The 27,901-nt window shown below is 36.0% G+C and overlaps 1 protein-coding gene across 4 annotated transcripts in view; it reads right to left on the bottom strand.

The window, feature by feature from the left end:
- The window catches only part of RALGPS2 (Ral GEF with PH domain and SH3 binding motif 2), a 216,654-nt gene that overhangs the window by 134,312 nt on the left and 54,441 nt on the right, over positions 1 to 27,901 (bottom strand). For all 4 annotated transcript variants that reach the window (XR_003569635.1, XM_027868450.1, XM_027868449.1 and 1 more), the window contains exons 2-3: positions 22,275 to 22,414; positions 10,422 to 10,526 (exon numbers count right to left, since the gene is read on the bottom strand). Coding sequence is in view for 3 of the 4 variants with exons in the window: in XM_027868450.1 (XP_027724251.1) it covers positions 10,422 to 10,526; positions 22,275 to 22,331 (162 nt within the window). In the remaining variant the exon portion in view is untranslated. The remainder of the gene's footprint in view (positions 1 to 10,421; positions 10,527 to 22,274; positions 22,415 to 27,901) is intronic.

Below are 27,901 nucleotides of genomic sequence, written 5' to 3'. Positions count from 1 at the left end.
AGGCAGACAGAAGTTAACCGAAGTTAAGAGCCTTACCCAGATATATTAAAATTGTATCCTGTTCTGATCCCCTGATGACGTCCCTATCCACTTCTAGTCAGTAGAGTAAGTTTATAAGTAGCTGGTATAAAGTAGCAATAGCAGGAAATAAGACTGCAAAGGGGAATCTAGAAGTCCCAACGATCAAAGGATCACAGGTTGCAAACCATATTATATATTAACAAAAAAAAAAATCACATCCTGGAAATATTAAGTTAGGAGAATAATAGGAGATTAATTTAGGATTTAATTGAGTAGAAGCCATTTAGGCTTTGCTGTCAGGGCCTTTTAGTCTTATGACACGTAAATTTCAGATAAGTTCCAGAAATCCACAGTCAGACAAGCAGAACACCAAATGTTACTGATAACTTTGAGTTAATACAGATGTTAACTTTAAAGTTTTATTAACAACTGTGAGATGATTTGGATATGTTAAGGTGGCACAGATAAGACTTAGTCTTTTCCCCCATAAAAAATCCTATAAAAATGAGACTTCCTTCACCAAAATAAATGAATGAATGAATGAATAAATAGAGACCTCAAATTCCTGTCCCACAGTATTCTTCCATCTCTATTGAACCCATGCTTCCAAGTACTACCAACTTGAATCCACAGATACCTGAGTGATTCTCTGTGCCTCCTCCTCATTCTCACACTGCCTGCCTTCCTCCACCACCCTATCCCTGTTCCCAGGCCATCTACCTCTATGCCTTTTTTGCCACTTGTCTCTTTATTTTCTGTGCTGTTCTTCCCTACATCCTCTGTGCCTTATTAAAAATGTGACTGCAAATAGGACAAAAAGAAATAAGATGATAAATAAGTTTTTGCACAAACAAAGCCAATGTAATCAAGACTAGAAATGTGGGAAACTTTCTATAGCCAATGTCTCTGATAAAGGCCTCATTTCTAAAATACATAGAGAACCGAGTCAAACTTATAGGCATTTATAAGAATGCAGGTCATTCCCCAATTGGTAAATGGTCAAGGGATACAAAGAAGCAGTTTTCAGAGGAAGAAATTAAAGCTATTTATAGTCATATAAAAAATGCTCTAAATCACTATTGATTAGAGAAATGCAAATTAAAACAACTCTGAGGTACCACATCATACCTATCAGATTGGCTAACATGAAACAGGAAAATGACAAATGTTGGAGAAGATGTGGGAAAATTGGAACACTAATGCATTGTTGGTAGAGTTGTGAACTGATCTGATCATTCTGGATAGCAATTTGGAACTATGTCCAAGGGCTATAAAACTGTGCATGCCCTTTGACCCAGTAATACCACTCCTAGGTCTGTATTCCAAAGAGATTAAACAAATGGGAAAAGGATCCACATGTACAAAAATACTTAGAGCAGCTCTTTTTGTGGTGGCCAAGAATTAGAAATTGAGGGGATGCCCATCAGTTGGGGAATGACTGAACAAGTTGTGGTACATGAATGTAATGGAATACTATTGTTCCATAAGAAATGATGAGTAGGTGGACTTCAGAAAAACCCGGAAAGATTTATATGAACTGATGCTGAGTAAAGTGAGCAGAACCAGGAGAACATCGTACACCATAAACATCCACATTGTGCAATGACTAACTTTCATAGATTTGGCTCTTCTCAGCGACACAAGGATCAAAGAAAACTCCAAAAGACTCATAATGGAAAATGCTATTCACATCTAGAGAAAGAACTATGGAGTCTGAACGTAGACTAAAGCACACTCTTCACTATCTTTTGTTGTTGTTGCTTTGTTTCTTTCTCGTGGTTCTCCTCCCATTGGTATTCTTCTTTATAACATGACTAATGTGAAAGTACGTTTAATAATAATTAAAGAAGCCTCATATTTACATTACGAATATCTGCTTAAAGATAAAGTAAATGGACATTAAATATCACAAAAAGTAAAATTGTATACTTTTAACCAAATCAGAAAAGACTCATTATTGACGGAGTCATACTTCAATTTGAGGAGCTTGTACCATCAACATGTTAAAAAAAAAAAAAAGATCAAAATGAATTTAAAAAAAGAATGAAAATTAGTAAGATACGGTAACTTAAGGAGAAGGAAATGGCAAACTACTCAAGTATCTTTGCCAAGAAAACCTCAGAGTCACAAAGTTGGACACAATTGAATAACAAATGGTAACTAAAACAATTCCAAACTAATATAAACAAAGCAGATGATGCCTAAAATTGAGAAATGGATAAATAAACGGACTTAAAAAATCATGATTTCCTAAAGAAATTTAACTAACAAAAACTGTCACAATGAGAAGACCACAAAAGCTTACTTAGAAGCCACTTAGCTGAGCAAACATCTTATTTGTTGACAGCCGAGGGAAACAACGATTTGGAATATAAATAAATTTGTAAAATCTTACCAAGAAAAGATGTGACAAGCAAAATGGCAGAATATATTGGGTGTAAACATAATTCCCAAAGCTCACTTCAAATAACAAATAGTGTAATACATATATAATTGAAACTGCAACAAGAGGAAAAGACCCCTTGGGCCAAAAATAACACTCAGGACATGAAACCTAAAGAGGTCCAAAGACACAGAAATTTCACATAAACTTTTTTTTTAAAATCAGCACTTCTAGTAACAAAAAACTAGAAACAAAATGGATTCCATTAGAATGGCTAAACAAATTAGGCATATGAAGTAGAAAAGCAGATCATTGAACAGAATACATAAGCAATAAAAAAAAATAAACCAATAAGCATTTATTAAACACCTACTATATTCCAGGCACTGTGGAAGATATGCAAGATGGTAGGAATACCAAAACAAACAATGAAACTCTCAAGAAGCTTAAATTTGAGTAAGAGAGACAAAAAGTACATATATAAGTATATTCAGAATAAACACAAAGTAATTAAATACAGCAGTGAGGTGATGCAGTGGATAGAGTGTCAGGCCTGGAATCAGGAATATTTGAGTTCGAATATAGCCTCAGACACTTACTAGCTGTGTGATCCTGAGCAAGTCACTTAATCCTGTTTGCCTCAGTTTCCTCATTTGTAAAATGTGCTGGAGAAGGAAATTGCAAACCACTTTAGTATCTTTGCCAAGAAAACCCCAAATGGGGTCACGTAGAGTTGGACACGAGTGAAAGTGACACAAAGACTGAACAACAACAACAAAATTAAATACAAAGTAGTTTGGAGAAAGTACTAGCAGTTGGGATGGGAGGAGCAATGAGGAAAACCTTCATATAGAAGATGATGTTTGCAATCTAGTCTTAAAGGGAGAAAAGGGATTCTATGAGGCAGAGGGGAGGAAGAAGAGCACTGGAGACATGGAGGGCAGTCAAAGCAAAGACATGGAGGTGGGAGATGCAGAATCCTGTGAAAGAAAAAGAGAGAAGGCTACTTTGGCTAGACTACAGAGTATGGGAAGGGAATTACTATATCACAAAGCTAGAACGATAGGTGGGGGCCAAGTTTGGGTTTTAAAAGCCAAACAAAGTTGTATACATTTGATCTTAGAAGCAACATTGAACCAATAGATTTTATTGAGTAGAGGAGGGATAAGGTCAGATATGTGTTTAAGGAAAATCACTTTAGCAAGTTTAGAGGATGAACTGGGAGTGGGGATGGGCTATAAGCAAGAAGATCAACTAGGAGGCAACTGACATTGCCATAGTCCAGGCAAGAGTTGGAGAAGGCCTGAACTAATGTGCTGGCTTGTGGGAGACATCTTTAAAATGTGGGGTAGAAAGATCTCACAAATGTCTGGATATGTGGAGGTAAAGAGAGTGAGAACTACAAGATAATGCCAAGATTATCAACCTGGGATAATGAAAGAATGATGGTACCCTCAACAGAAATATGAAGGTAAGATATAAGGGATGATTTTGAAGGAAAAATAATGGTAGTACTATTTTAGGTATGTTGAGTTTCAAGACATTTCTGGGATATCCAGTTTGAAATGCCTAATAGGCAGTTGTCAAGAGAGAGCATGGATAGGGATATTTGGATATACAGATCTATAAGTCACATGCAGAAAGTTGATAATTAAACTCATGGAAGATTATAAGGTCACCAAGAGAGAAAAGACAGAGCACAGGATAGAGCCTTGACTTACATGCACAGTTAGAGAGTATGATACTGATGATAAGCCAGGAAAGGAGAAGTCAGATGGTTAGGAGAGGAAATAAGGGAGAGCACTGTACTAAAAACTTAGAGAAGAGTCCCCAGGAGGAGAAAAGAGGGGTGACATAGGAGTGTAAACTGTTAAAGACAGTGGAAAGGTCAAAAAGGATGAAGACTGAAAATAGGTCATTATATTTGACAATTAAGTGTTGGGAGATAGATTTGGAGAGAAAAGTTTCAGTTGAATGATGAGATCAGAAGCCAGAACACAAAGGATTGGGGAATGAATGAAGGGACAAGTGAATACAAATGTGGTCATCTCTTTCTAGGAGTTTGGCCAAGAAAAGGAAGAGAGACACAGGACAAAAGCTAGTGAGGGTCAATTAAAAAATTTTTAAGGACAGGAGTGATAGGAACATGTTTATGGTAGTAGTGAAGGAACCAGTAGATAAAGATCAAAGATGAGAGGAGGTGGAATTGGTTGGTGAGTTCCCTATGTACTCACATCAGTTACTTCAGACAATTCCCAATTTCTTTTTTTCCCCTCACTGGAATTACATCCCTTTCTGTCTTCAAAATCTCATCCTTAAAAATCTTCCATCCTTCCTGCACTGATTTCCCTTAAAAATTTTTAATCCACAAAATTCTTTGTATTTTTGTTCTAAATTCTTCGAAACATGTTTTCTTAAGATCTAGAATGAACACCAAATTGTAGATTTCCTCTCCTCTCTCACAACCCCAAGATTGAATGGTCGGTCACTTTAACTCAAAGTTCCTATCATTTCCATCGTGGCAACTAGGTTCTTCCTATCAGTGATAATCAGATACAGAACAGAATTCTCCCTTCTTGGCTCTTCTACCTTTTGAAGGATGAAATTTTCACTAAGGCAAGGCAAGAAGTTATTAGCTGCTCTGTTTTTGGTAGACAAAGATGGCATCAGTAGATTTCTGGATATCACCCTTAGTATAATGTTATGCCCATTGCCTTCATATATTCTCTGTTTCTGTGCAGGTGGTCTGTAAGTATATTCCAATGACAAAATTATCTGTTTCTCCCTCCATTTATGTCCTATACTTCTTTGTTATACCTGGCCCCAGAGGACAACAGATCTCTTTGTGGTTGTTACCAGATTGACAAATGGAGCATTTCCCATATACAAAACTTGCTTGACTTTCAAACTTTTTTGCTTGTCTGTGTTTCTGTTCTGTTCCACTGTAAGAAACAAGTATTCAAATCAGAATGGCTGAATCAATGCATAGCCCTATCAAGAATTTAATACTATTCCTGAACAGCCAAGACACCTAAGTTCAAATCTGGCCTCAGATACTTACTAGCTGGTTGAGGAAGCCACCTAACATCTGTCTGCCTTGGTTTCCTCTTCTTTGTAAAATGAGAATAACAGCACCAACCTCCCCAGGTTGTTGTAAGAATGCGTTTAGAGGATTCCAGGAAGATGACAGAGTAGATCAGAAAATTCCAAGCTCTCCACATTTCCTCCACAAACAAGACAAAATGGTGCCTTAGGGCAAATGTCGAGCAGTAAAAATAAATGAGTTGGGGCAGAACAGTGGTCCTCTTGGGACAACCAGAGAAGATCTGAGATTTGGTCCCCGTGAAGTGTAAACATCTCCAGGCTAGTTCCACTGAAACAGCAAGCAGCAAGCCCTGGGGTTAGCTGGGTTGGGAGGTAGCCTGGCCCCAGCCACAGAGATTTTCACCTCCAGAACAGTGTGGGGAGTTGGGCATCTGAGTGGGGCAAGATTGAGGGAACCTCTGTTGATAAGGGATGCCAGGCCCAGCTGTGCTGCCAAGATGAGGTCCTAGGCAAGAAGGAAGCAGCACCCCCCCCCCCCCAAATAGCCCTCCCACCCCCACCATGAGTGGAGAAGAAGTAGGGCAGGGACACTGCTGGCTATGGGCACTTACAGCAGGGTGGAGTTCCTGGTTTTTGGTTCTAGGCCAGAAGGGAGAACTAAAAGAGGATCTGAGGCGAAAGGCACCATCTCCCATACAATAGGACTGGAGATAATTCTAATAATAAGTTCCTACAAATTAAACAAACAAACAAACAACAAGCAGGCTAAGGAAAAAGACCCCAACCATAGAAAGTTACTATGGAAATAGAGGAGACCAGGGTTCATCTTCAGAGGAGAATACTGGGGCAGCTAGGTGGCACAGTGGATAGAGAACTGGCCCTGAAGTCAGGAGGACCTGGGTTCAAATCCGGCCTCAGACCAAACACTTGACACTTACTAGCTGTGTGACCCTGGTCAAGTCACTTAACCCCAACTGCCTAAGGAGAAGAAAAAAAAAAAAACCAGAAGAGAATACTGAAGCAAAAAAAGCCTCTCCTACCCCAAAGAGTAATATCAAATGGTCACCTGCCCAAAAAGAATTCATACAAGAACTTTAAAAAGACTTTAAAAATCAAATGAGATTGAAGGAAAAAAGCATTCAATCCAAGAAAAACAAGAAGATTATGAAAAGAAAATCAACCAACTAGAAAAAGAGATCCAGAATTTTAAGGAAGAAAATGATTCCTTGAAAATTAGAACTAGGCAAGGGGAAGCCAGTGAAGTTATAAAAGACCAAGAAATAACAAAACAAAATATAAAGAATGAAAAAATAGAAGAGAAAGTGAAGCATCTTATAAGAAAAACAACTGATCTAGAGAACAGATCAAGAAGAGAAAACATAAGAATAATCAGACTACCTGAAAGCTATGATCAAAAAAAAGAATCTTGATACAACAATATAAGAAATTAAAGAAAACTACCCTGAAGTGTTAGAACAAGAAGGGAAAACAGAAATAGAAAAAGTCCACTGATCACTACCTGAAAAAGATCCCATGAGAAAAACCTACAGGAATATCATTGCTAGATTCTGAAATCCCCTGGCTCAAGGAAAAATATTATGAACAACAAGAAAAAAAAATTCAAATATGGTAGAGCCGCAATTAAAATCACATAAGACCTAACAGTGGCTACACTAAAGACTGCAGGTCTTGGAACACTATATATTGAAGAGCAAAAGAACTGGGGTTGTGGCCGAAAAATCATACCCAGCAAAGTTAAGCATAATCTTGAATGAAAAAAAAAAATGGACATTTAATGAATTGCCAGACTTTCAGGATTTTGTTGCAAAAAGACCTGAAATTAATAGAAAATTTGACACAAAAGATCAAAGAGAAATATAAGGTAAACATCAAAGATTAATTACAAGGGACTCAAGGACAGACTATTTACTTTTTATACAAGAAAATGTAAATCGTATGTCTAAGACGGTTATTAGTAAATGGTTAGGTCAAAAGAAAGACTGAGGTAGTGCTGAGAATGATGTGACACTAAAAAGTAAGCCGTTTAGGAAAAGGTAAAAAGAGTAACTATCTTATATAGATGAGGTGCAAGAGGAAGAACTAACACAGAGGAATTAGATGGGGGAGGACGGCTGGCAGTTCTGGAACCCTACTCTCTCCGAGAATGGGTTAACAAGGGAACAATGTGGATAGAAGGGCATAAGTCTTCTAAATTCAGAAATAAAAGGGGATAGGGAGGGATTTCAGGGTGGGGGGAGAGGATAAAGGAGAGATCTTTAATGGGGGGGTAGGTTAAGTAACAGAAAGGCAAGGTAACAAGTAGAAAAGTCAGGAGGGATAGGAAATAGGAGATATACACAAATGTAAAAAAAGATCAGGAGCAGAACTTACAACGGAAAAAAAGGCAGAGGTAGTAATCATGATCTCAGAAAAGTTAAAGCTAAAATAGATTTAACCAAAAGAGAAAAAAAGGGAAAGTACACTATATGCCAGCCATATTAAACAATATTGTTTTAGACTATTTAAAATAACCAGACAGTACAAGGTTGGAATATTGCTGTGGTATAGGAAATAATGAGTTGGTGGACTTAGAAAAATATGCCAAGACTTGGACCTATGAAGGAAGATGTTATCCACCTTCAGAGAAATAAAGGACAAACAAGTATAGTATGGTTTTACATAGATGCATATGAATGTATATGTCTATATATGAATGATTATAGATATCTAAGTATATATGTATATGTTTGTGTGTGTGCATATGTGGGGGGGGTGTGGGGGAGAAGAGGAGAAAAAAAGAAAAAAGTAAAAAGTGTACAGCAGAGAACAAAAGAAAATTTACAAAGAAGCAAAGAAAAGATGGACAGCTTGGGACACAATGTGTTATATTTATTATATAGGTTTTCTTGAAGTGGAAATTTATTGCTGTATCTTTTGAATCCTCTGCTATGTTCTACTGTGCACATACATGGCAAAGCTTTTTTTCTTTTCTTATTCTGTATTTAAATTTTAGCTTTTAAGTTTATGTTTTCCTTTCTTATTGCATATTTAAGTTTCAGTATTTAAGTTTAAAATAAATTAATAAAAAAAGAATGCACTCAGTTTAATACTTGTCATATAGTAGGTACTTAGTAAATCTATCTTTCCATTCATTCATCTGTACATCCTTCTTTCCTTCCTGTTTTTGTTAAATATCTTTTACTTTGGACTAACATATCCCGCCTGGCTGATAAAAGTAAATGGTTTGCAAGGAGGGCCTTGGGGGTATGAGGGTATGATGTGAGCCATGGTTTTTAGTCACCACTGACCTAAAGAGTACCTCAAACTTGTTACTGATTTGCTGGGGGCTCAGGTATAAAAGGGTAGGTGATACAGGCATAATATAGGTAGTACATATGAAGCCAGTAGGGTTTCTTTCCTCTCATGATAACAATAACTACCAATTTTCACAAAGGCCCATGATACAACATAAATTTTTTTCCCAGTATTGTCTTTTTTTTTTTTTTAAGGCAATTGGGGTTAAGTGACTTGCCCAAGGTCACACAGCTAGTAAATGTCAAGTGTTTGGTCTGAGGCTGGATTTGAACTCAGGTCCTCCTGATTTCAGGGCCGGTGCTCTACCCACTGTGCCACCTAGCTGCCCCCCAATATTGTCCTGAACATCATGTTTTTTCCACAAAGGCTTGGGGTCAATGATCCAAAAGTAGTGTTAGTTTGGGGTTAAAGTGTAATGAGTACAGCATTCAGGGCCTTGGTAGAATGAAGAGTTCTTTGCTCCTCACACCTCCCCTTCCAGTTAGTTATACATAATTAAGTGGTTGAGACATGATTCAGAACCATGTCCTCTGACTCCAAATATCGTAATTACAGCACATATTCCTATTAAATATAAAATCTAATCTTCTTCTTCTTCTTTTTTTTTAGGCAATTGGGGTTAAGTGACTTGCCCAAGGTCACACAGCTAGTAAATGTCAAGTGTTTGGTCTGAGGCTGGATTTGAACTCAGGTCCTCCTGACTTCAGGGCCGGTGCTCTATCCACTGCGCCACTTAGCTGCCCCTAATTAACAACCCTATGAAGTAGGTACTACTATTATCCTAATTTTGCAGTTGGGGAAAAACTGAGGCTGAGAGAGGTTAAAATGACTTTCCCAGGGATGCACAGATATTAAGTGTCTATGACAGGATTTGAACTTAGATTTTTTTGATTTTAAGGTCAGCACACTCACTCACACATACTCTCTCTCCATATACATACACTCTTTTCTGTTTCTACTGGTACCCACCCTTCAAGAGCAGGCCTAATCCTTGGCCAAGTTTCCACTCACTGTGACCAGTACTGATGGATAGGAAATTAATCTCCATTTCTCAGAAAACGTCCCCTCTTCTTTTTGCAGGGGTGTGGGGAGGGTGGTTAATGGGTATAAAGCAGGGGTGGGGAACCTGTGGCCTTGAGGCTATGTGTGGCCCTCTAGGTCCTCAAGTTCAGCTCTTTGATTAAGTCCAAACTTCACAGAACAAATCCCCTTAATAAAAGGATTTGTTCTGTAAAACTTGGACTCAGTCAAAAGGCTGCACCAAGGACCTAGAAGGCCAGATGTGGCCTTGAGGCCATAGGTTCCCCACCCCTGGTATCCAGTAATACACCATCAGACTTAGTTGATGTGCTTGGTTTTTATGGACTGCTTGTAGTCTGCCTTTAAAAGAATTGTTTTTTTATAAGGAATTGGCTGGCAGGGTAGTAAGGGGATAGATACATTCAGAAATAAAGAAAATAAAAAACAAGATTGATAAAATTTTTTTACAATAAAGATATCTACACCAATACCTATGAAAATGCCACAAGATACTAATGACTGCTCATCTACGATGTTAGTTGCTCCAAAGTCCCTATCCCTAAACCAACCTTGTGTATGGCGATGCCTCATTACCAAGTACATTGTTTAAGAAAAAAGCTGTCAACCCATTGCTTACCGCATATTCTTCTGGGGTAACCTTAAGAACATCGAATACCACAGCATCAAAACTCTTCTTCAGTTCAGAGCCTTTGTCACTTAATGATTCAGAACTGCTACTTTTCTGTCAATATAAAAGCAAACATCATAGCAAGTTTAATATATAGTCACTAGAGTTGTGATGGAAACTAAGAGGCAAAATACAAATGACAGTTTTGAAAGTGTTGAACAATTAAGTACTGTAAAAATGTGTTGTTGAGAGTGTATCTGAGATATAATTTGCCTTGTTTTTAAAAGCACTGACCTGGGAGCCAGAAGACTGGCTTTGCAACTCATTTATTATCTATCTCTAGGCCAGTTTCTTCATCTACAAAACTGCAAAATTAGTCAAGATAATCTTTTAAGGTGCATTCCTGATTACCACTGGATGATTAAATGATATTAATAAATAAGACAATCTTTTTCTCCAAGGTAAGAGGCCTACCATATAGGAAATAGGGTTTGGAGAACACTAGAACAATAAATAAAATAATTACAATTCAATGATACATGTATTAGAAAAAGTTATAAACAAACATAAAATTATTCCAGCATAGAAGCAGAGAGTTCAAAGAGAACTTTAAAGTCATATAGTCCAACATTCTACCCAATTCGAAATCTAGTGGTGTGGTGTACAAGATGTGAAGTTGGAGAATCTGAGTTCAAATCCCTGGTCAGCTGTGTACTATCCGTGTGTTCCAGGGCAAGGCATTTAACCTCTATAGGCCTCAGTTTCCTTATCTTAACATAGAGAGAGTTTTTATTGAGAATATGGAGAATTGTTTAGTTCTAAATTCATCTGTAAAATAAGAAGGTAGACTAGATGTGATCCCATGCAGCTTCAATCTATGTTCCTTGTTGATACTGAACAAGATACTTCAAGGGAAAGGATGAAGAAATTACCATTTAAATCAAAGTAAATAAATCAGTTATGATTCACTGAATAACTGTAACAAATACATAGCAAAAGATAAAACCTAAGACATCTAAAAAAATAGAAAGACTATAAACACACTGCTTTCAATTTACAATTACAATGAAAGCTAATTCAGGACTTCTAAAATTTAGTAAACAGAAAATTTGAACTGGATGTCCCAGAATCATCTTAAACTCAACTTGTCTCAAATTTCACTCATTATCTTTCCACCTAACTTCTCTTCCAAAATTCCCTATTTCTGTTGAAGGCACTACTATCCTTTCAGGATCTTAGGTTTGTAATCTCAGCACTTTCCTAGACAACTCCCTCCAGATCCTACATATCCAATCAGTTACCAAGTCTTGGTCTTTCCACCTTCACAACATCTCTCCCATTCTAACCCTTCTTTACTCACACAGCTACCACTTTAGTTCAGGTCCACATTATGTCTTATCCAGATTATTATAATGACGTCTTAATTGGTCTCCCTAACTAGTTCATCCAATAGCCAGGTGGTACAGTGGAGAGAACATTGGGCCGGCACTCAGGAAGATCTGAGTTCAAGTTCTGCCTCGTACACTTAGTATACTAGTTGTACGACTGACCCAGGGCAAATCACTTAATCTCTATTTGTCTCAATTTCTTCAACTGTGAGCTAGAGATAATAATATCACCCACTTTCCAGAGTTATTATAGGGATCAAGTGAGATAATACTTATAAAGTGTTTAGCAAATGTCTGGCCCATAGCAGGTGCATTATTATTATACATCATTGCCAAAATGACTGTCCTTAAGTGCAGATCTTATCATGTGACTCCCTGATTATAGTGGGTTCTACTGTCTCTAGGATAAAATACAAACTCCTCTGCTTAGATTTTAAAGTCCTACACAACATGGCCCCAAATTATCATGTTTGCCTCACTGGACATTATTCTTCCTTCCTCACTGTCATCTAGCCCAAATGGCCTTCTCTCTGTCTTCACACATGATACTGCATCTCCCATTTCCATGTACTTGCCATGCACATTCCTCATGCCTAAAATGTACTCCCTGTCCATTATTCTACCTCATAGAATCCCCCCTTCCTTCAAGACACAGCTAAAGCACTATCTTCTGCATGAAGCCTTTAATGACCTCTTCCCAATTGCTAGTGCCATCTCTCTCAAAATACACTGTATTTAACTGCTCTGTGTATACAGTCTCAGTGCAGTTTTAAGCTACTCACTTAAAAATGCATATAAATTTATTTATTCCCTTTATGTTTGATGTACTTATTATCTTTCTCATTAGAATATGATAAAAGCTCTACTAGCTAGGATTTATATAGCATTTAACAGTTTGCAAAGTGCTTTCCAATTGTTATCTCACTTGATGCTCACAACAACATGGGAATGTAGGTGCTATTATTATTCCCATTTTTGAGATGAAGGAACTGAGGAAAATAGTGATTTGCATGGGGTCACACAGATAGTAAATGTGTAAGGATGGATTTTAAACCCAGAATTCTTGACTTCAAGTCCAGCAATCTATCCACTGCACCACTTAAGTTCATTTTGAGTAGGGATTGTTTGACTCTTTGTACATGTATCCCTGGGTGTCTAGCATAGTTTAAGGTATGTGCCAGGTGTTTAATACTGATTGACTGATTGTCTGTAATTGATTAGGTCCCTGACCAGGAAGTCAGACATGGGGAAGTGAGATGATGCTGCTGTCTATTACTTTTGTCTTAATTATTTTGTTTAGTCATGTGCTTTTACCAGAACAGTAAATGCTGAATTTTTGCAATGGTAGACTCAAACAAAGAATATTATAGTGCCTGGTATATAGCAGGAGTTTAACAAATATTTATTCTCTTCTCTTCCCAAATTTCACATGGCATTCTAGAACACAGAGCAGCCTAGATTACCTCCAAACACCCCAGGGGGCTTATAAATATACTAGTCTACAAAGAAACAAAAAGAATTAGTTTTTAGACTACTCCATCCAGCACAGGAATCCACCAATCTCTAGAGTCCTTTAGAGACCCTGAGATGGATAAATCAGGGAAGATAGAAAGCAGAGTGTAGATCACTTAAGAGATCTATGGTGGGGTCCAACTGGACACTAATGGCCCTGAGCACAGTAAAAGGCAAAAAGCCCTAGGCAAAGACTAATCTGAAATCCCTAAAGCCTGCAAGAGCCTAGGGCAACAGAGTAGCCCGGGGAAAATTCTGGTGGTACATGGTGCAGTACTAGCAACCTAAGCCAAATGGCCAGAGAAAAGGCTCTTAAGTAAAGGCCAGTCAGGCATCCCAGATCCTGGTGGGAGTCCAAGACCAGCAGCAGGGGGAAAAGACCCCAGGCAGAGTCTAAAACAGGGGAAGGTCCCATAGCCCTATGTCAAGAGGGAGCCCACAAGCATAGCAAAGCTATGGTATAGCAGTCCTAGAATCTCTTGAAGAGCCTCATCTTGATCATCATACCCAGGACCAGAAAGGTCCTGTACAGGGCATTCAGTTAAACTTGATCCAACCAGGCTCCCTCACTTGAGAGACTGGGGCAGATAAGATAAGCAAACCAAGTAAAACACCAAATATTATGAAGAAATGTATTGTAGCTACTCCCAAACTTGGCTTGAGAAATGTCCAGGGAGTAAGCTGAGGTAGGATTGCAACTGAATAAAAAATATGCTGAGGAAAAATGTCCTGGCCATAAAAATATAAGAGTATCTGGAAGAAATGAAACAAAAGGTACAAAATGGAATAGCTAGGAAGAAAACCTGTCAAAGAGAATTGATGACTAAGAACAGATGGTGGAAAATGTCACCCAAGAATGGAATGACCTGAAAATGAAAATGAGTCAAATTGAAAATGACTCAATAAGAAGAGAAATATGAGAACAAAAATCAAAAGACTGAAAAAAACCAGAAGAAAATCTAAAAGACACTATATCAAAAGCAGCTAAGCTAAAAAATAGGTTGAGAAAATCTAAAAATTGTTGAACATTATGAAAATTATAACAAGAAAAAAATGTGAAAATCAAATAATAAAACTGCCAAGAACGCTCAGAATCAGAGAGCAAATTGAAAACAGAATTTTCTGGTCACTTCCTGAAAGAAATACTAAAATAAAAATCCCCAGAAATGTCACAGTCAAATGCTACAGCTTCCAGGTCAAATAAAAAATACCACAATCACTTAAACTAGGATAAGTTTAAGTACTAAGGAACTAATGTAAGGATCAAGACTGATGGGGGATACTTAAAAGGAGAGGATAGCTTGGAATATGATATTCTAAAAGACAAAAAGATAAAGGCTTAGAACCAAGGAAAACCAATCCAGAAAAACTAAGGATAATCCTACAGGGAAAAAACACATAGACTTTTAGTGGAATAGGAGATTTATTATTTACATGTTATTAAGGGAATGAAAAAAGAAGTGGATTCTCTGAACCCTAATGTCTTGAAAAGTCATAGAAAACAGTAAAAATGACAAGGGGCCTCAAGATGGTTTTACTCTATTTTTATGGTCTTAGGAAAAGATAAAAATGAGAGGAAAAGAGAACTCCAACAGAGAAGAAATAGGTTGTTTTCATTTGTAGATGACAAGTGTTAGGAAGATTTCCTGTCTTTAACCATCTTCCTACTCGCAATGAGCAGGTTGGGAGCAAATATAAGGAAAAGTAAAAGAGAGGATAGAGGGAAAAACATATTTAATAACCATAATACTGAATATGAATGGAATGAATGCACCTATAAAATGGAAGAGAAAAGAGGACCAGAAAACAATCCAACAATATTCAAGAAATAAACCTGAAACACAAAGATTCATACAGAATTTCAATGAAGGGCTGGGGCTAAATCTACTATCTTCAGCTGAATTAAAAAAGCAGAGACAGCAATCATGATTTCAAACAAGGCTATAGTCAATACAGACATAATCAAAAGGATAAGCAAGGAAATTATGTTTTAAAGACACCATAAATAAATATAACTACTTAATATATACATACCTAAGAGCATAATATCTAAGTACTGAAAAGCTGGTCAAATTGGAGAGAGAAAAAGATTTTACAACTATAACAGCAGGTGACCTTAACGTACCCTTTTTGAACCTGGATAAATATAACCAAAAGTTAAAGAAGAAAGTTAAGGATCTGAAGAGACCTTTAGAAAAATTAGAGATGACAAATTCCTGGCAATTACTGAAGGGAATAGAAGGATTTACATACTTCTCAGCTGTATGTGTCACAATCACAAATAATGATCATGTACTGAGGTATAAAAACCCTCATGGCACCTCCCAAATGCAGAAAACCAGAAATACTAAGCATAATGATTAATGATCACAGTACAATAAAAGTTATTTTCAGAGAAGACCCTTAAAGAATCAAAAAATAATTGGAAACTAAATAGCATTCTAAAGAACTGGTGGGTCAAAGAACAAATTTTAGAAAGAGAAAATTTCATTACAGAAAATCACAATAATGAGCTTTTCAAAACTTATAGGATTCAGCTAAAGCAGGTCTAAGGGTAAAACTTTTATCTCTGCATGCTTTCAAAAAGAAACAGAGATGAAATGAATAAACTGGGTATGCAACTGAAAAAAAATCTAAATGACAAACAAAAATATCCCAATTAAACAACAAAGTAGGTATTTTGAAAATTAAAGAGATTAATTAAACTTTTAAAAAACTGATAAATGAAACTAGGAGCTGCTATTTTTTAAGAAAAAAATGAAAGAGAAACATGAATCTGATTTTTTTAAAGAGAAAAAAATTAATTTCAAAAATGAAAAAGAACTCACAATAGCTGGAGAGAGAATAAAAAAAATTAACAGAAACTATGTTGTTCATATATACTAAGAAAACTGATAACTTAGGAACAGACTATTAAAATAATGCAATATTAGAAAAAGGAATTGAACAAGTCATGAATGAACCTCAAAGAAAAAAAATTCCAGGACCAGAAGAATTTACAAGTGAATTCAATCAAACATTCAAAGAACAATTAAATGCAACATAATATGTTGTTCTGTTAGAACAACAGAAAAGATTATCTTCAAATCCTCTAACGTACAAATATGATTTTAACATCTAAGCCAGGGAGGGACTAAGCAGAGAAAAAAACTACAGATCAATGTGGTCAATGAACAATAACACACAAATTTAAGACAAGATACTATCAAGTAGGTTACAATAATATATTCAGACTGTTCATATACTATGAGAAGGTAGGGTTTATATCAGAATGCAGGGTTGCTTCAACATAAAGAAGATCACAAATATAAATCATGTTAATACTATAAATAATAAAAAAAAACTTATATTAATAGATGCTGAAACCAGAACCAGTTTCTTTAATGTTTTATTCCTTTTACACTTAAAGACAAAATGAGGAAAAAAAAACCATGTACACAGCAGAACATAAGAGAGGATTCAAAAAAAAAAAACCAAAGGATTTTAAAATAAATTTCCATTTCAAGAAAACCTATGTAAATACTACACATTGCTTTCAAAGCTAGCCAACTTTTCTGTGCTTCCTTCTAGGTTTTCTTTTGTTCTCTGCTATGTACTTTTTATTTTATTTTTCCCTCCCTTCACAAATACCTGAAAGCCTTTCTATTTGTTAAATGTCCATTTTTTTTTCCATTTAGGATTATACTTAACTTTCTGGGTAAATTAGCCTTGGTCTTAACCTTAGCTCTCTTGCTCTATGACATATATTCCAAGACCCACAATTCTTCAATGTAGAAGTTGCTAGGTCTGGTGTGTAATCCTCACGGTAGCTCCGTAATATTTAAACTGTTTTTTCCTTGTTGTTTGCAATATTTTCTCCTTAACCTGAGAGCTTTGAAACTTGGCTATGATATTCCTGTAAGGCTTCCTCCTAGGATCTCTTTTAAAAAAGGTGGTGATTGGTGGATTTTTTTTCTATTTCTGCTTTACTTTCTTGTTCTAAAACCTCGGGGTACTTTCCTTAGTAATTTTTTTGTATATTGTATCAAGATTTTTTTTTTTATTATAACTTTCAGGTAGTCTGAGTATTCTTATATTGTCTCTCCGCGATCTGTTCTCTAGATCAGCTGTTTTTCTGATGAGATGTTTCACATTCTCTTCTATTTTTTCAATTTTGATTTTGTTTTATTATTCCTCAGTGTCTTATAATTCCTCTTCCTCAGTTCTAGTTTTCGAGGAATTATTTTCTTCCTCAAATTTTTGATTGTCCTTTTCCAGTTGACTGACTTTCCTTTCACAATTTTCTTGATTTTCATGGATTGCTCTTATTTTTTTCCCCTAATTTTTCCTCAATCTCTCTTAATTGATTTAAAAAGTCCTTTTTAAGTACTTCTAAGAACTCTTTTTGGGCTTGTGACCATTTGACATTTCTCACTGGAAAAGGAATGGCTATTTTTACCTCCACTATCTTCCTGTGAATACAAACCCAGATCTTCTCTATCCCCATTGGATCTATCTATGGTTGGGTTCTTGCCCTTTTGCTTACTCATTTTTATTTCCATTTCTATTTTATTTTTTGCAGCTTATTATCATAATTAAATTCTACTCTGGAGGTATAGGGAATGATACTCCAAGCCTCAGATCCTTCTTACTGTTATTTTCTGAGCCTGGTCTAGGAGCCCAACTTTGGGCACTCCTCTCCACCCCTAAATCATGTCCAGGGCCCCCAGCCACACTGTCCCACAAATGCTCTTGCTCCCTATGGTCCCTCCAGTAGCTGCAAACTTCAACTGTTCTCTCTGTCCTGGAACCAAAACCAGGGACTCTGCTCTCAAGCAAATGTCCACAAACGGCAGGGTCCCTGCCTCTCTGTGCTACACTCACCAAGCATGTACTAGCTCCTTTTCCTCCTGAGCCACAGCTTGGGACCACATCCCTTGACGATGGAAGCTCCTTCAATCTTCTCCTACTCAGCCATATGACCCCACCACACACACACAGACACGATCCATGAGGTCAAAGTTCTTGAGGCTGCCTCCCAACCTAGCTGCCCTCAGAGCTTGTTGTTTGTTGATTCCACAGAGTAGGCCTGGAGGTGTCTGCGCTTCACTCAGGCCAAACTTCCACCCCTGGACATTGAGTCTTTTCTGAGGTCCTTTCAGGTTGTTCTGGGAGGCCAACTGCTTTACCCTGACTTTTATTTCTGCTGCTCTTTAATCACTTTGAGGCAATGTTCCATCCTTTTCTGTGGAAGAAATTTGGAGAGCCTAAAGTCTTCTGACCTACTCTGCCATCTTCCCAGAATCCTTTCTCAACCTGTTTCTTTTTAAAACTCTAAAAAACATGGAAATAAATGGACCTTTCCTCAATACGGTAAATAACATCTATATAAATCCAGGAGAAAATATTATATTTAATGGAAAAAAGTGAGAAGCCTTCTGAATAAGGTCAGGGAGAAAAGCAAGGATAGCTATTATCACCACTACAATTTAACAAAGTGCTAAGATGATACCTACAGCAATAAGAGAAATCAAGGGAGTAACATGGGCTAAGAAAAAAAAAAAAGGAAACAAAATTAATTTTTTGAAGATGATTTAGCTTACTTAGAAAATTCTAAAGCAACAAAAAACTAATTGAAATAATTCAACCAAGTTTCAAAATATTTTTAAAAATTGACAAAAATCATCATTTCTGTATATTACAAACAAAACCCAGCACAAAGAACTAGAAAGCAAAATTCCATTAAAAAAAAACCATAGAAGCTATAAAATATTTGGAAGTATATCTACTAACATGCACCTAGTAACTATATAAATCCAACTATAAAACAGTTTGTAGAAATAAACACAGAACTAACTAATTGGAGAACATTACTCATGGGTAGGGCAAACCAATATAATAAAAAGTCTAAATCAATTTACTTATTCAGTACTTTTGAACATAATATAATAATAATATAATAACTACCAAAAAATTCATAAAGAGTGAACAAAAGTCAAGAATCTCAAAGAAAGGGAGTCTACCGATACCAAATCTGTCTCAAATTGTACTACAAAGTAGTAATCATCAAAATTATTTGGTACTGGTTAAAAAAGAGAAGTCAATTAGTAGAAAATATTGGGGTACACAACATACAAAAGAAGCAAACAAACACAATTGCTTAGTATTCTATAAATCTAAAGATCCTTGTTAAAGGGGAAACGACTCACTACATGACAAAAACTGCTGAGGTAACTATATGGCAGTTTTAATACCTCATAACATATATCAAAATAAGCTCCAAATCTATACATGACCTAGATATAATAAAAAGAACAGCAATGAAGAGATTTCCTTTCAGATGTATAATAGAAAAGCTCACAATTAACCTATTGAGAGGATCACAAAATGATTACTTTGATTATGTATAATTTAAAAGTTTTTGTAAAAACAAATGTAATATAATAATACAATAATGCAATGTAATAATACAAGACAAGTGGATAAATGGGAAAATAATCTTTGCTACAAGTTTCAATGATAAAAGTCTCATATCCAAGAAAAATAAGGAACTAATTTATAAGATTAAAAGCCATTCCCTAATGGAGAAATGGTCAACAGATATGAACAGGCAGTTTTCAAAGGAAGTTTAAATTGCCAATAAGGGAAAAATGCTTCATCACTAATAATTAGAAAAATGCAATGAAAGCAGCTTTAGATCCCATCTCAAACCCATCAAACTGGCAAAGATGACAAAAGAAAATGACAAATGTTGAAGGGGCTGTGGAAAATTGACATATTCATAGACTATAAAGCAATTTTGAACCATGCCACCAAAGTTACTGAGCTACATAAACTTTGACCCAGCTATATCATCACTACTATATACAAAAGAACATACAGAAAGGGGAAAAGAATCTATATGTTAAAAAATTTTTTAAAAAAATTATAGCAGCTTTTTTCTGAGTTGCCAAATATTGGAAATTAAGGTGCTGTCTTCTTGGGGAATGGTTAAACAAATTCTGGTATAAGAATATAATGGGATATTATTGTGCCATAAGAAATAACTAAATGGACATTTTAAGAGGAAACTGAGGATACACCTTTATGAACTGAAGTAAAATAAAGTGAACAGAACTAAGAGAATAATTTATTCAATGAGAAAAGCAACTTTGAAAGACTACAGATCTCTGTTTTAATGAAGCAATAAACCACAAGCAAGAAGACTGAAAATGAAATATGTTATTCAAATGATGAGTGTTGAGAGAGACAAACAGAGATATGACCAATGTCAGGGTGTAGTTTTGTGGGGCAATGCCTATTTGTGATGATGCTTTTATTTTTCATTCTTTTTAAAAGTGTTTTTCATTTGAGAAAAGTACAGTGGGAGGGGGGGAACTCGGTGGCCCAGTGGATAGAGTGCCAGCCTGGAGTAAGGAAGACTCACCCTTCCTGAGTTCAAATCTGGCTTTAGACACTTACTAGTTTTGTGACCCTAGGCAAGTCACTTAACCCTGTTTGCCTCAGTTTCCTCATCCGCAAAATGAACTAGAGAAGAAAATGGCAAACCACTCTAGTATCTTTGCCAAGAAAACTCCAAATAGAGTCCAAAAGAGTTGGACATGACTGAAAAATGACTGAACAACAACAATATACTGTGAGGGACAGATTATGAATAAATGTAAAAATAAACACATTTATTTTTTAAAACACCACAAAAACCAAGAATGAAAACAATTCCTACTCAGGAGTTTACATTCTAATGGAGAAAACAATTACATATATAAATGTATACAGAATAAATATGAAAAGAACAAGTACAAACAAAGGAATTAAATATAAAGCGGTTTGGGAAGGAAGGCACTAACTAGCAGTTGGGGGAAATCAGAAAAGACTTCATGTAGAGGTGATTTCATGTGCATTTGTGATGACATGTTTTAAGGGATCATCAGAACCTTTGCAATTAAAGCATTTTCAACAACTGGGGTATTGGTATTTTTAATGTGTTCCAATATAGTAATACCAAACACAAAGGAACATAATGTGCTCCCCACTGTCTTAAAAGTCAAACTGATCATCCAAAATGTTTCAAATAGGGAAAGCCTGAATCCCTACATTTATTTCTTAGCATTGTATGCACAATTTCATCACACTGGCCAGACTAGTGAATCAAACACTAGAATTTCCAGAGCCTAAATTACCAATATTTCAGGTTTCCCATAAGGCCAGTTAGTCAACAAGCCTTTATTAAGTGCTTATTAAGCACCAGACACTGTGTTATGCCCTGGGAATACAAATACAAGCAAAAAGAAAGACAATCCCTGCCTCTAAGGAGTTTACATTCTAATAGAGGAAGACAACATACAAAAGGAAGCTGAAAATTAAGGGTGGAGAAGTGTGAGAGTGGGATAAGGTAGAAAAAGTCTGGAGTGCAGCCTGGAGAGAAATGAAGGTATGATGGGCTTGGGCATATTCTTTAAATGTAAATTCTAAGAGGAGTCATCAAATTACAGGGAATGGTCAAAAAGGCAGAAAGTACACAGAATTCTCGCTGCATAAAACCCTGGTTGGCACTGCCTTACTTGGTAGTTTCATCTCCCTCTCCTCCATGATATAAATGATGAGCAGTTGGGCTTTGAGGCTGACCTTGTACTTACTGAGGGATTATTAATGACAGAAATGACAAGGAGGTAGATTTCAATATTTTATATGGGGAAACTTTAAATCTTAATTAGAGCTGACCAATGATGGGTCATGTTGCTTTGACAGATACTGAGGTCGCTATTACAAGAAGACGTTAAGTACGGGTTCGATGACTATTTGTTAGTCATGTTGTAAACTTAATGCATGTTTTCAGTATGACAGATGGACTAAAGGACTTTTGAGATCCTTTTTGATGAGAATTTTGGATCATCCAATTGCACAATGGATTATTTAAATATATAACTTAAACACCTTAGAAGGGTTAAAAATCCTTCAGAAGATATGTAACTGTATTTCTTACCTCTGAAGCAGTAGCTGCAATGTTAATGTTGCTCGACTGCCCGTTCATTAGGTCCATATTTCCCACATCAGTTCTTGGCCTTCTGTTTACTGTAGTAGGGCTCTGATTATTTCAAGTCCAAGGCAACAAATACATTATTCCTATAAATAAATGTTGAAAAAGGGTAAAGTTAGAATATTTGCTTCACTAGGATCTAGATTTAGAAGACAAGTTTAAGCAAAATGAAGCCAAACATATCAATAAGACTCTTCCCTTGGAAAAAGGAAAAAAAAGACCATCATTGAAGCATGTTTTTTAAAAAATGCACATAGGAAAACAGAAGAAATGTCAGAAGAAAACACAGATAAGCAGGATGGTTTTGCAAGTTTACACATTTATTTTATACTTAAAAAGGTGCTCAATTTCATGTACAATTCTTTTTCTGTTTAATTTTATATATAGAAATGTTTGCTTTATCCAGTGTTAAATACAGAATAAAAAATCCACAAAATTTAAAGCAAAAAAATAAGATAAAATGATGCCAATTGTAGAGTAAACACAGTTTTTTACATTCCATATTTAATATGCTAGGCATGGTAGCACATTCTTGAAGACTCCTGGATTAAGGCTGGTAAATCACTTAACTTTAGAAGTTCTGAGCTACAAGGTTCTAAACTGATCATGTGTCTGCACTAAATTCAACACCAGTATGGAGGAAGAGAGTTCCATGCTGCCTAGGCCATGTCAGAAATGGAGGAAGTCAAGGCTCCCATAATCAATCAGTAATGAGATTGGGCCTGTGAGTGGCCTGAGCAAATTAGTGAGGTTCAGTCTTGCTCCTTCTTCCCTCCAAAAAAATTGTTGACTTTAAAACAAGGACATAGCAAGTAACAAATACTACTGACATTTATACAACACTTAAAAGTTTGCAAAGCACTGTATATAGATTTTATCCTCACTATAGGTATCATCCTTATATAGAAAATGAGGAAATTGCGGCTGAGAGGAGTTAAATGACTTATCCAAAGCACCAAATTGGGATTAAAATTCAAGTCTTCCTGACTCCAAACAGAAACCCCAAACAATTCCATGCACTAAACTACTTGGTTATATTTTAACAGTAAACCATTGATATAGGAGTCATTCTTATGTACAGGCAGGCCTCTAACTTGTTAAATTTTTAAAAAAAAATACAAAACTAGAAGGAATAAAAATGAGAAAACTATCAGGCACAATTTAAGTAATTCCATCCTGAACTATTTAAACAAGCTGATGATGCTGAAAAATTAGAAATGGATAAAGAACTGATAACATAAATAGACTGCTATTAGAAAAAAAGCAATACAGCCTAGAAATCACATTAACAAGGCAATATTTGATCTTACAAAGTAGAAATATGGTATCCAAGGGCAAAATGGAGTTATAGTATAAGGCCACTTATAGGAATATACAGAGAATAGTGGAAAATTAGGAGCAGTACCACCTCATAAAACAGCAAGAAACAGTGGAGAGACAAACAAGTTTAAAGAAATCTTGACAAGAGACCCAACTAAGTAATGTTAAAGTATAACTTAAGGACAAAACTAGAGAGTAAAAGACATGAAAAGTGGAAGATATTTGTAAACTTTTTTCTACCACATACAACAGAACTCTCATACATGGACCATAAGATTATCTTCCTGGTATGCTGCATGAATAATAAAAAATGACAACAAAGAAAAGAAAGATAGGAAGAGCAGCTTGACTGGACCAAACATACACAGAAGAGATTATACTGGTGGCAACACAATTCCGAGGGCATGAAGGACCAATTCTCAAAGTATCTGGAGGGGGAATACAGCAAAGGCATGGTAAAATTCTACGATCTTATGATCTTAATTGTAGTGCCTCCACTCTGTTGACTATTTCCTATTTATCCTGTATTTAGCTTGTCTCGACATGATTATTTGAAAGTTATCTCCCCCATTAGATTGTGAACTCCTCAAAGAGTTCACAGTGCTTGGTACATAGGCACTTAGTAAGTACTTACTGACTGACTGGCTTCATACAGCACATAGAAGGAGGCAGCATAGTTCAGTGGAAAGAAAATTGGACTTGGAGTCAGAGAAACTGGATTCAAATCTTGACTTTGCTATTAATACTGGAAAAGTCACTTACGTAGCCTCAGTTTTCTCACCTATAAAATGAGGAGTTTGGAATGGATAGCCTTCGAGGTCCCTTCCAGCTTTAAATATATAATTCTATGAATATAAGTGCCTCCCCAAAAAAAGACTAAGAATACTAACACAGGAGGCAGTTGGGTGGCACAGTGCATAGAGCACCCACCCTGGAGTCAGGAGTACCCGAGTTCAAATCTGATCTCAGACATTTGCCACTTACTATCTGTGTGACCCTGGGCAAATCAATTAACCCCATTACCTAACGTCCCGCCCCCAAAAGAATATTATTAACAAATAAGAATTTTTTATGAGAACAATTCATACACACAGTGAAGACAGTTTGATAAAAGTATGAGAAGGGGATAGGCAGGCTTTCTCAAATGCTGTTCCATACCGGACAAGATTTTTATTGGAGAAGGAAATGATAAACCACTTTATCAAGTATCTTTGTCAAGAAAACCCCAAAGGGGGTCACAGAGAATTGGACATGACTGAAATGACTTGAAAAACAACAACATTTTTATAGTCACACAACTGAAAGAAAAGTGGAGTCTTTCAATCAACAAGCATTTATTAAGTACTTTTTGTATGGCAGGTACTATGATAGATTCTAAAAATAAAAAAAGACAATATATCACTTTACCTCTCAAGAAGCTTACATTTGATCAGGGGAGATACGTGACTATAACAGTATAAAGAGTAAATACACACCGAATAAATATGAAACAAACACAGGTTGATGTATGAGAGGTGACATCTTTATAATGAGAACTTTATAAGAGGTAGGGACAATAGAGGAATAGCACTTTCAGACTGACATTATAATATTAAGCAGGACTAATCAATACCATCTAGTACTGGATAAACGGAAGAGAGGGAGGGAAGGAGGGAAAAAGTAAAGGAGGGGAGGCAAAGGAAGGAAGGACGAAAAGAAAGAAAAAGAAAGAAAGAAAGAAAAAGAAAGGCAATGACAACAAAAGAAGGGTATACTCAGTACTGGAAGATATGTGAAAAGATAGGCACATTAACTGTGAATCAGTACAACCATTTTGGAAAGCAGTTTGTAATTATGCAAATAAAGCAACTAAAATGTCCATATCCTTTAATCCACAGATTCCACAACTAGGCTAATTCCCCCAGGAGGCAACTGATTAAAAGAAAATGCCATATCAAAATGTTCATAAGCAGCACTTTTTTGTGATAACAAAGGACTGGAAACAAAAGTATATGTCTACTAACCAAGGAATGATTAAACAAATTGTGGTACATGAATGTAATAGAATATTATTGTGCTATAAGAAATAATGAATATGATGAATCTAGACAAACTGATGGAGAGAAGCAGACAGAATAAAATAATGTGCACAATGTCTATCACATTATAAGTGGGAAAAACATAAAAAATACATCAAAATTCAGTGCTGCAGAATTACAAATAGATACAGGTTAAAAGAAGAGATATGAGAAGACACCCTTTTCCCAACCCTTTGCAGAGGTAGAAAATCAATAAGTGTGACATTGCATACAGTTATATTGATTTTTCTCCCTTTTTCTTTAAAAAAAAAAAAACAAAAACCAAACCAACCATTGTTATATGGGATTTAAGAGGAGAAAGGGAAGGATACTGAGGGAAATTATAGTAATGTAAAACAGTAGTGTCAAACTCAAATAAAAACAGAGGGTTTTGATCACTATAAAAGGATCCCTGAAGGCTGCTATATTGACTTAATTTTAAAATGTAATATTATCTATGTTTTATTATATTTGTTTTGTTTAGTATTTCCCAATTACATTTTAATTTGGTTCAGGCAGCATTTAGGAGTGTTTGACACCTTTAATGTAAAGAATTACACCAATAAAAATTTATTCAAAAATCAGTTTCAAAGCACTTTGAAGTACATTATTTCATATGATCCTAGAAACTTTGTGGATGAGCAGGGTAGATGAGAAACAAACTCATCTGAAGTTATAGCGCTAGTAAAAACAGATTATTGTTATAAAAACAAGCAGTAAATACTGAGTAAAGCAACAAATTGCACAAGCAGCAAATTGTTACAGTGGAAAAAGAGCTAGAGTAGGATTTCTACTAAAGGTACTAACAATGATTCTACCTCTTAATCAAGCTCAAAACCTCAGTCATTTCTGCTTTCCTCCTCCTCTTCATTCTGCATATCCATCAAGTTATGAAGTCTTGCACATGCCACAGTCGCAAACTCACTGGATTGCTCCTTCCTTCCTTTTCATTGCCATTTACACTATGTTGAAGTTCAGGTGATTATAACTCACTTGAGTTTTTTTTTTTACAATAGCTAAAGAAAAAAGAATTATGACTTCGAAAAAAGGATAAGAAAGAATCCAAAGATGGAGTTGAGCTTCTTACAAAAAGGGAAGTAAGGTTGAGGGGGAAAAGTCACTGAGAAGTAACAGTGATGTAAAAAAAAGAACATCATCAAAAAACATTTTTTTCAAGAAAGGAAGGATAGAGAAGAGTAGACAGGGTAAAGAAAATAGGAAACAAAGTACAGAAAAGGAAGACATAAGGCTACTCAATAAGTTCAGGTGAGTATATTAGTCTAAAACACACCTCCTGGTATCCCATTCTGCTGATCACTTGGGTTACCTGTCTTCAGCAAATAAGAAAAATCTTTTCTGCAATGGAAAGCACTTTTTAAAAAAAAAATTTCCAAACCTCAGAGTTAATTTTTTAAATAAAAGCTTATTTCCATGAGCAAGGGAAGACTGAAACAGGAGTTTCTAGAAGGTACACTGAAAATCTGGGCTACCTTAATAGGGTTGCAAAAAAACAGCACAGTGCCTGGCACATAGTAAGTAATAAATGATCTATCTATCTATTCCTCAGTCACTTGTAATCTTGGCTTTGACCCCATATTTTAAAAAACTGATCTTTAAAGTTGTAACCACTTAATTACTAACCCCAATGAACTTGACTTAGTCATCATCATCCTTGACCTTTTTGTAGCATGGCACAAATATAAAATAACCTAATTAATATCCTAATTAATAGAACATGAAATAGAGATCTTAAGTAATCCAATCTCAGAAAATGGAATTGAACTATCCATAAAAGACTGTGGGGTGAGGTGGCGGGGGGCTAGGGAATGAGAGATCAGACTCTGGTCCAGGTAGATTCACAGGTGAATTCTAACAAATGTTTAAACAGTAATTAATACCTATGCTACACAACAGGCAATTAGGTGGCACAGTGCATAGAGCACTAGGCATAGAGTCAGGAAGACCTGAGTTCAAAACCAGCCTCAGACACTTACTAGCTGTGTGATGATGGGCAAGTCACTTAACCCTGTTTGTCTCAGTTTCCTCAACTGTAAAATGAACTGGAGAAGGAAATGGCAAACCACTTCAATATCTTTGTCAAGAAATCCCCAAACAGGGTCATGAAGAGTCAGACACGACTGAAATGACTAAACAATGACAGCAAACAACATGCTACACAGATTATCCTAAGAACTC

This window comes from Vombatus ursinus, unplaced genomic scaffold (assembly GCF_900497805.2).
Source record: "Vombatus ursinus unplaced genomic scaffold, bare-nosed wombat genome assembly UNPS02014789.1, whole genome shotgun sequence".
Lineage (NCBI taxonomy): Eukaryota > Metazoa > Chordata > Mammalia > Diprotodontia > Vombatidae > Vombatus > Vombatus ursinus.
This window is presented reverse-complemented; position numbering and strand designations above follow the sequence as displayed.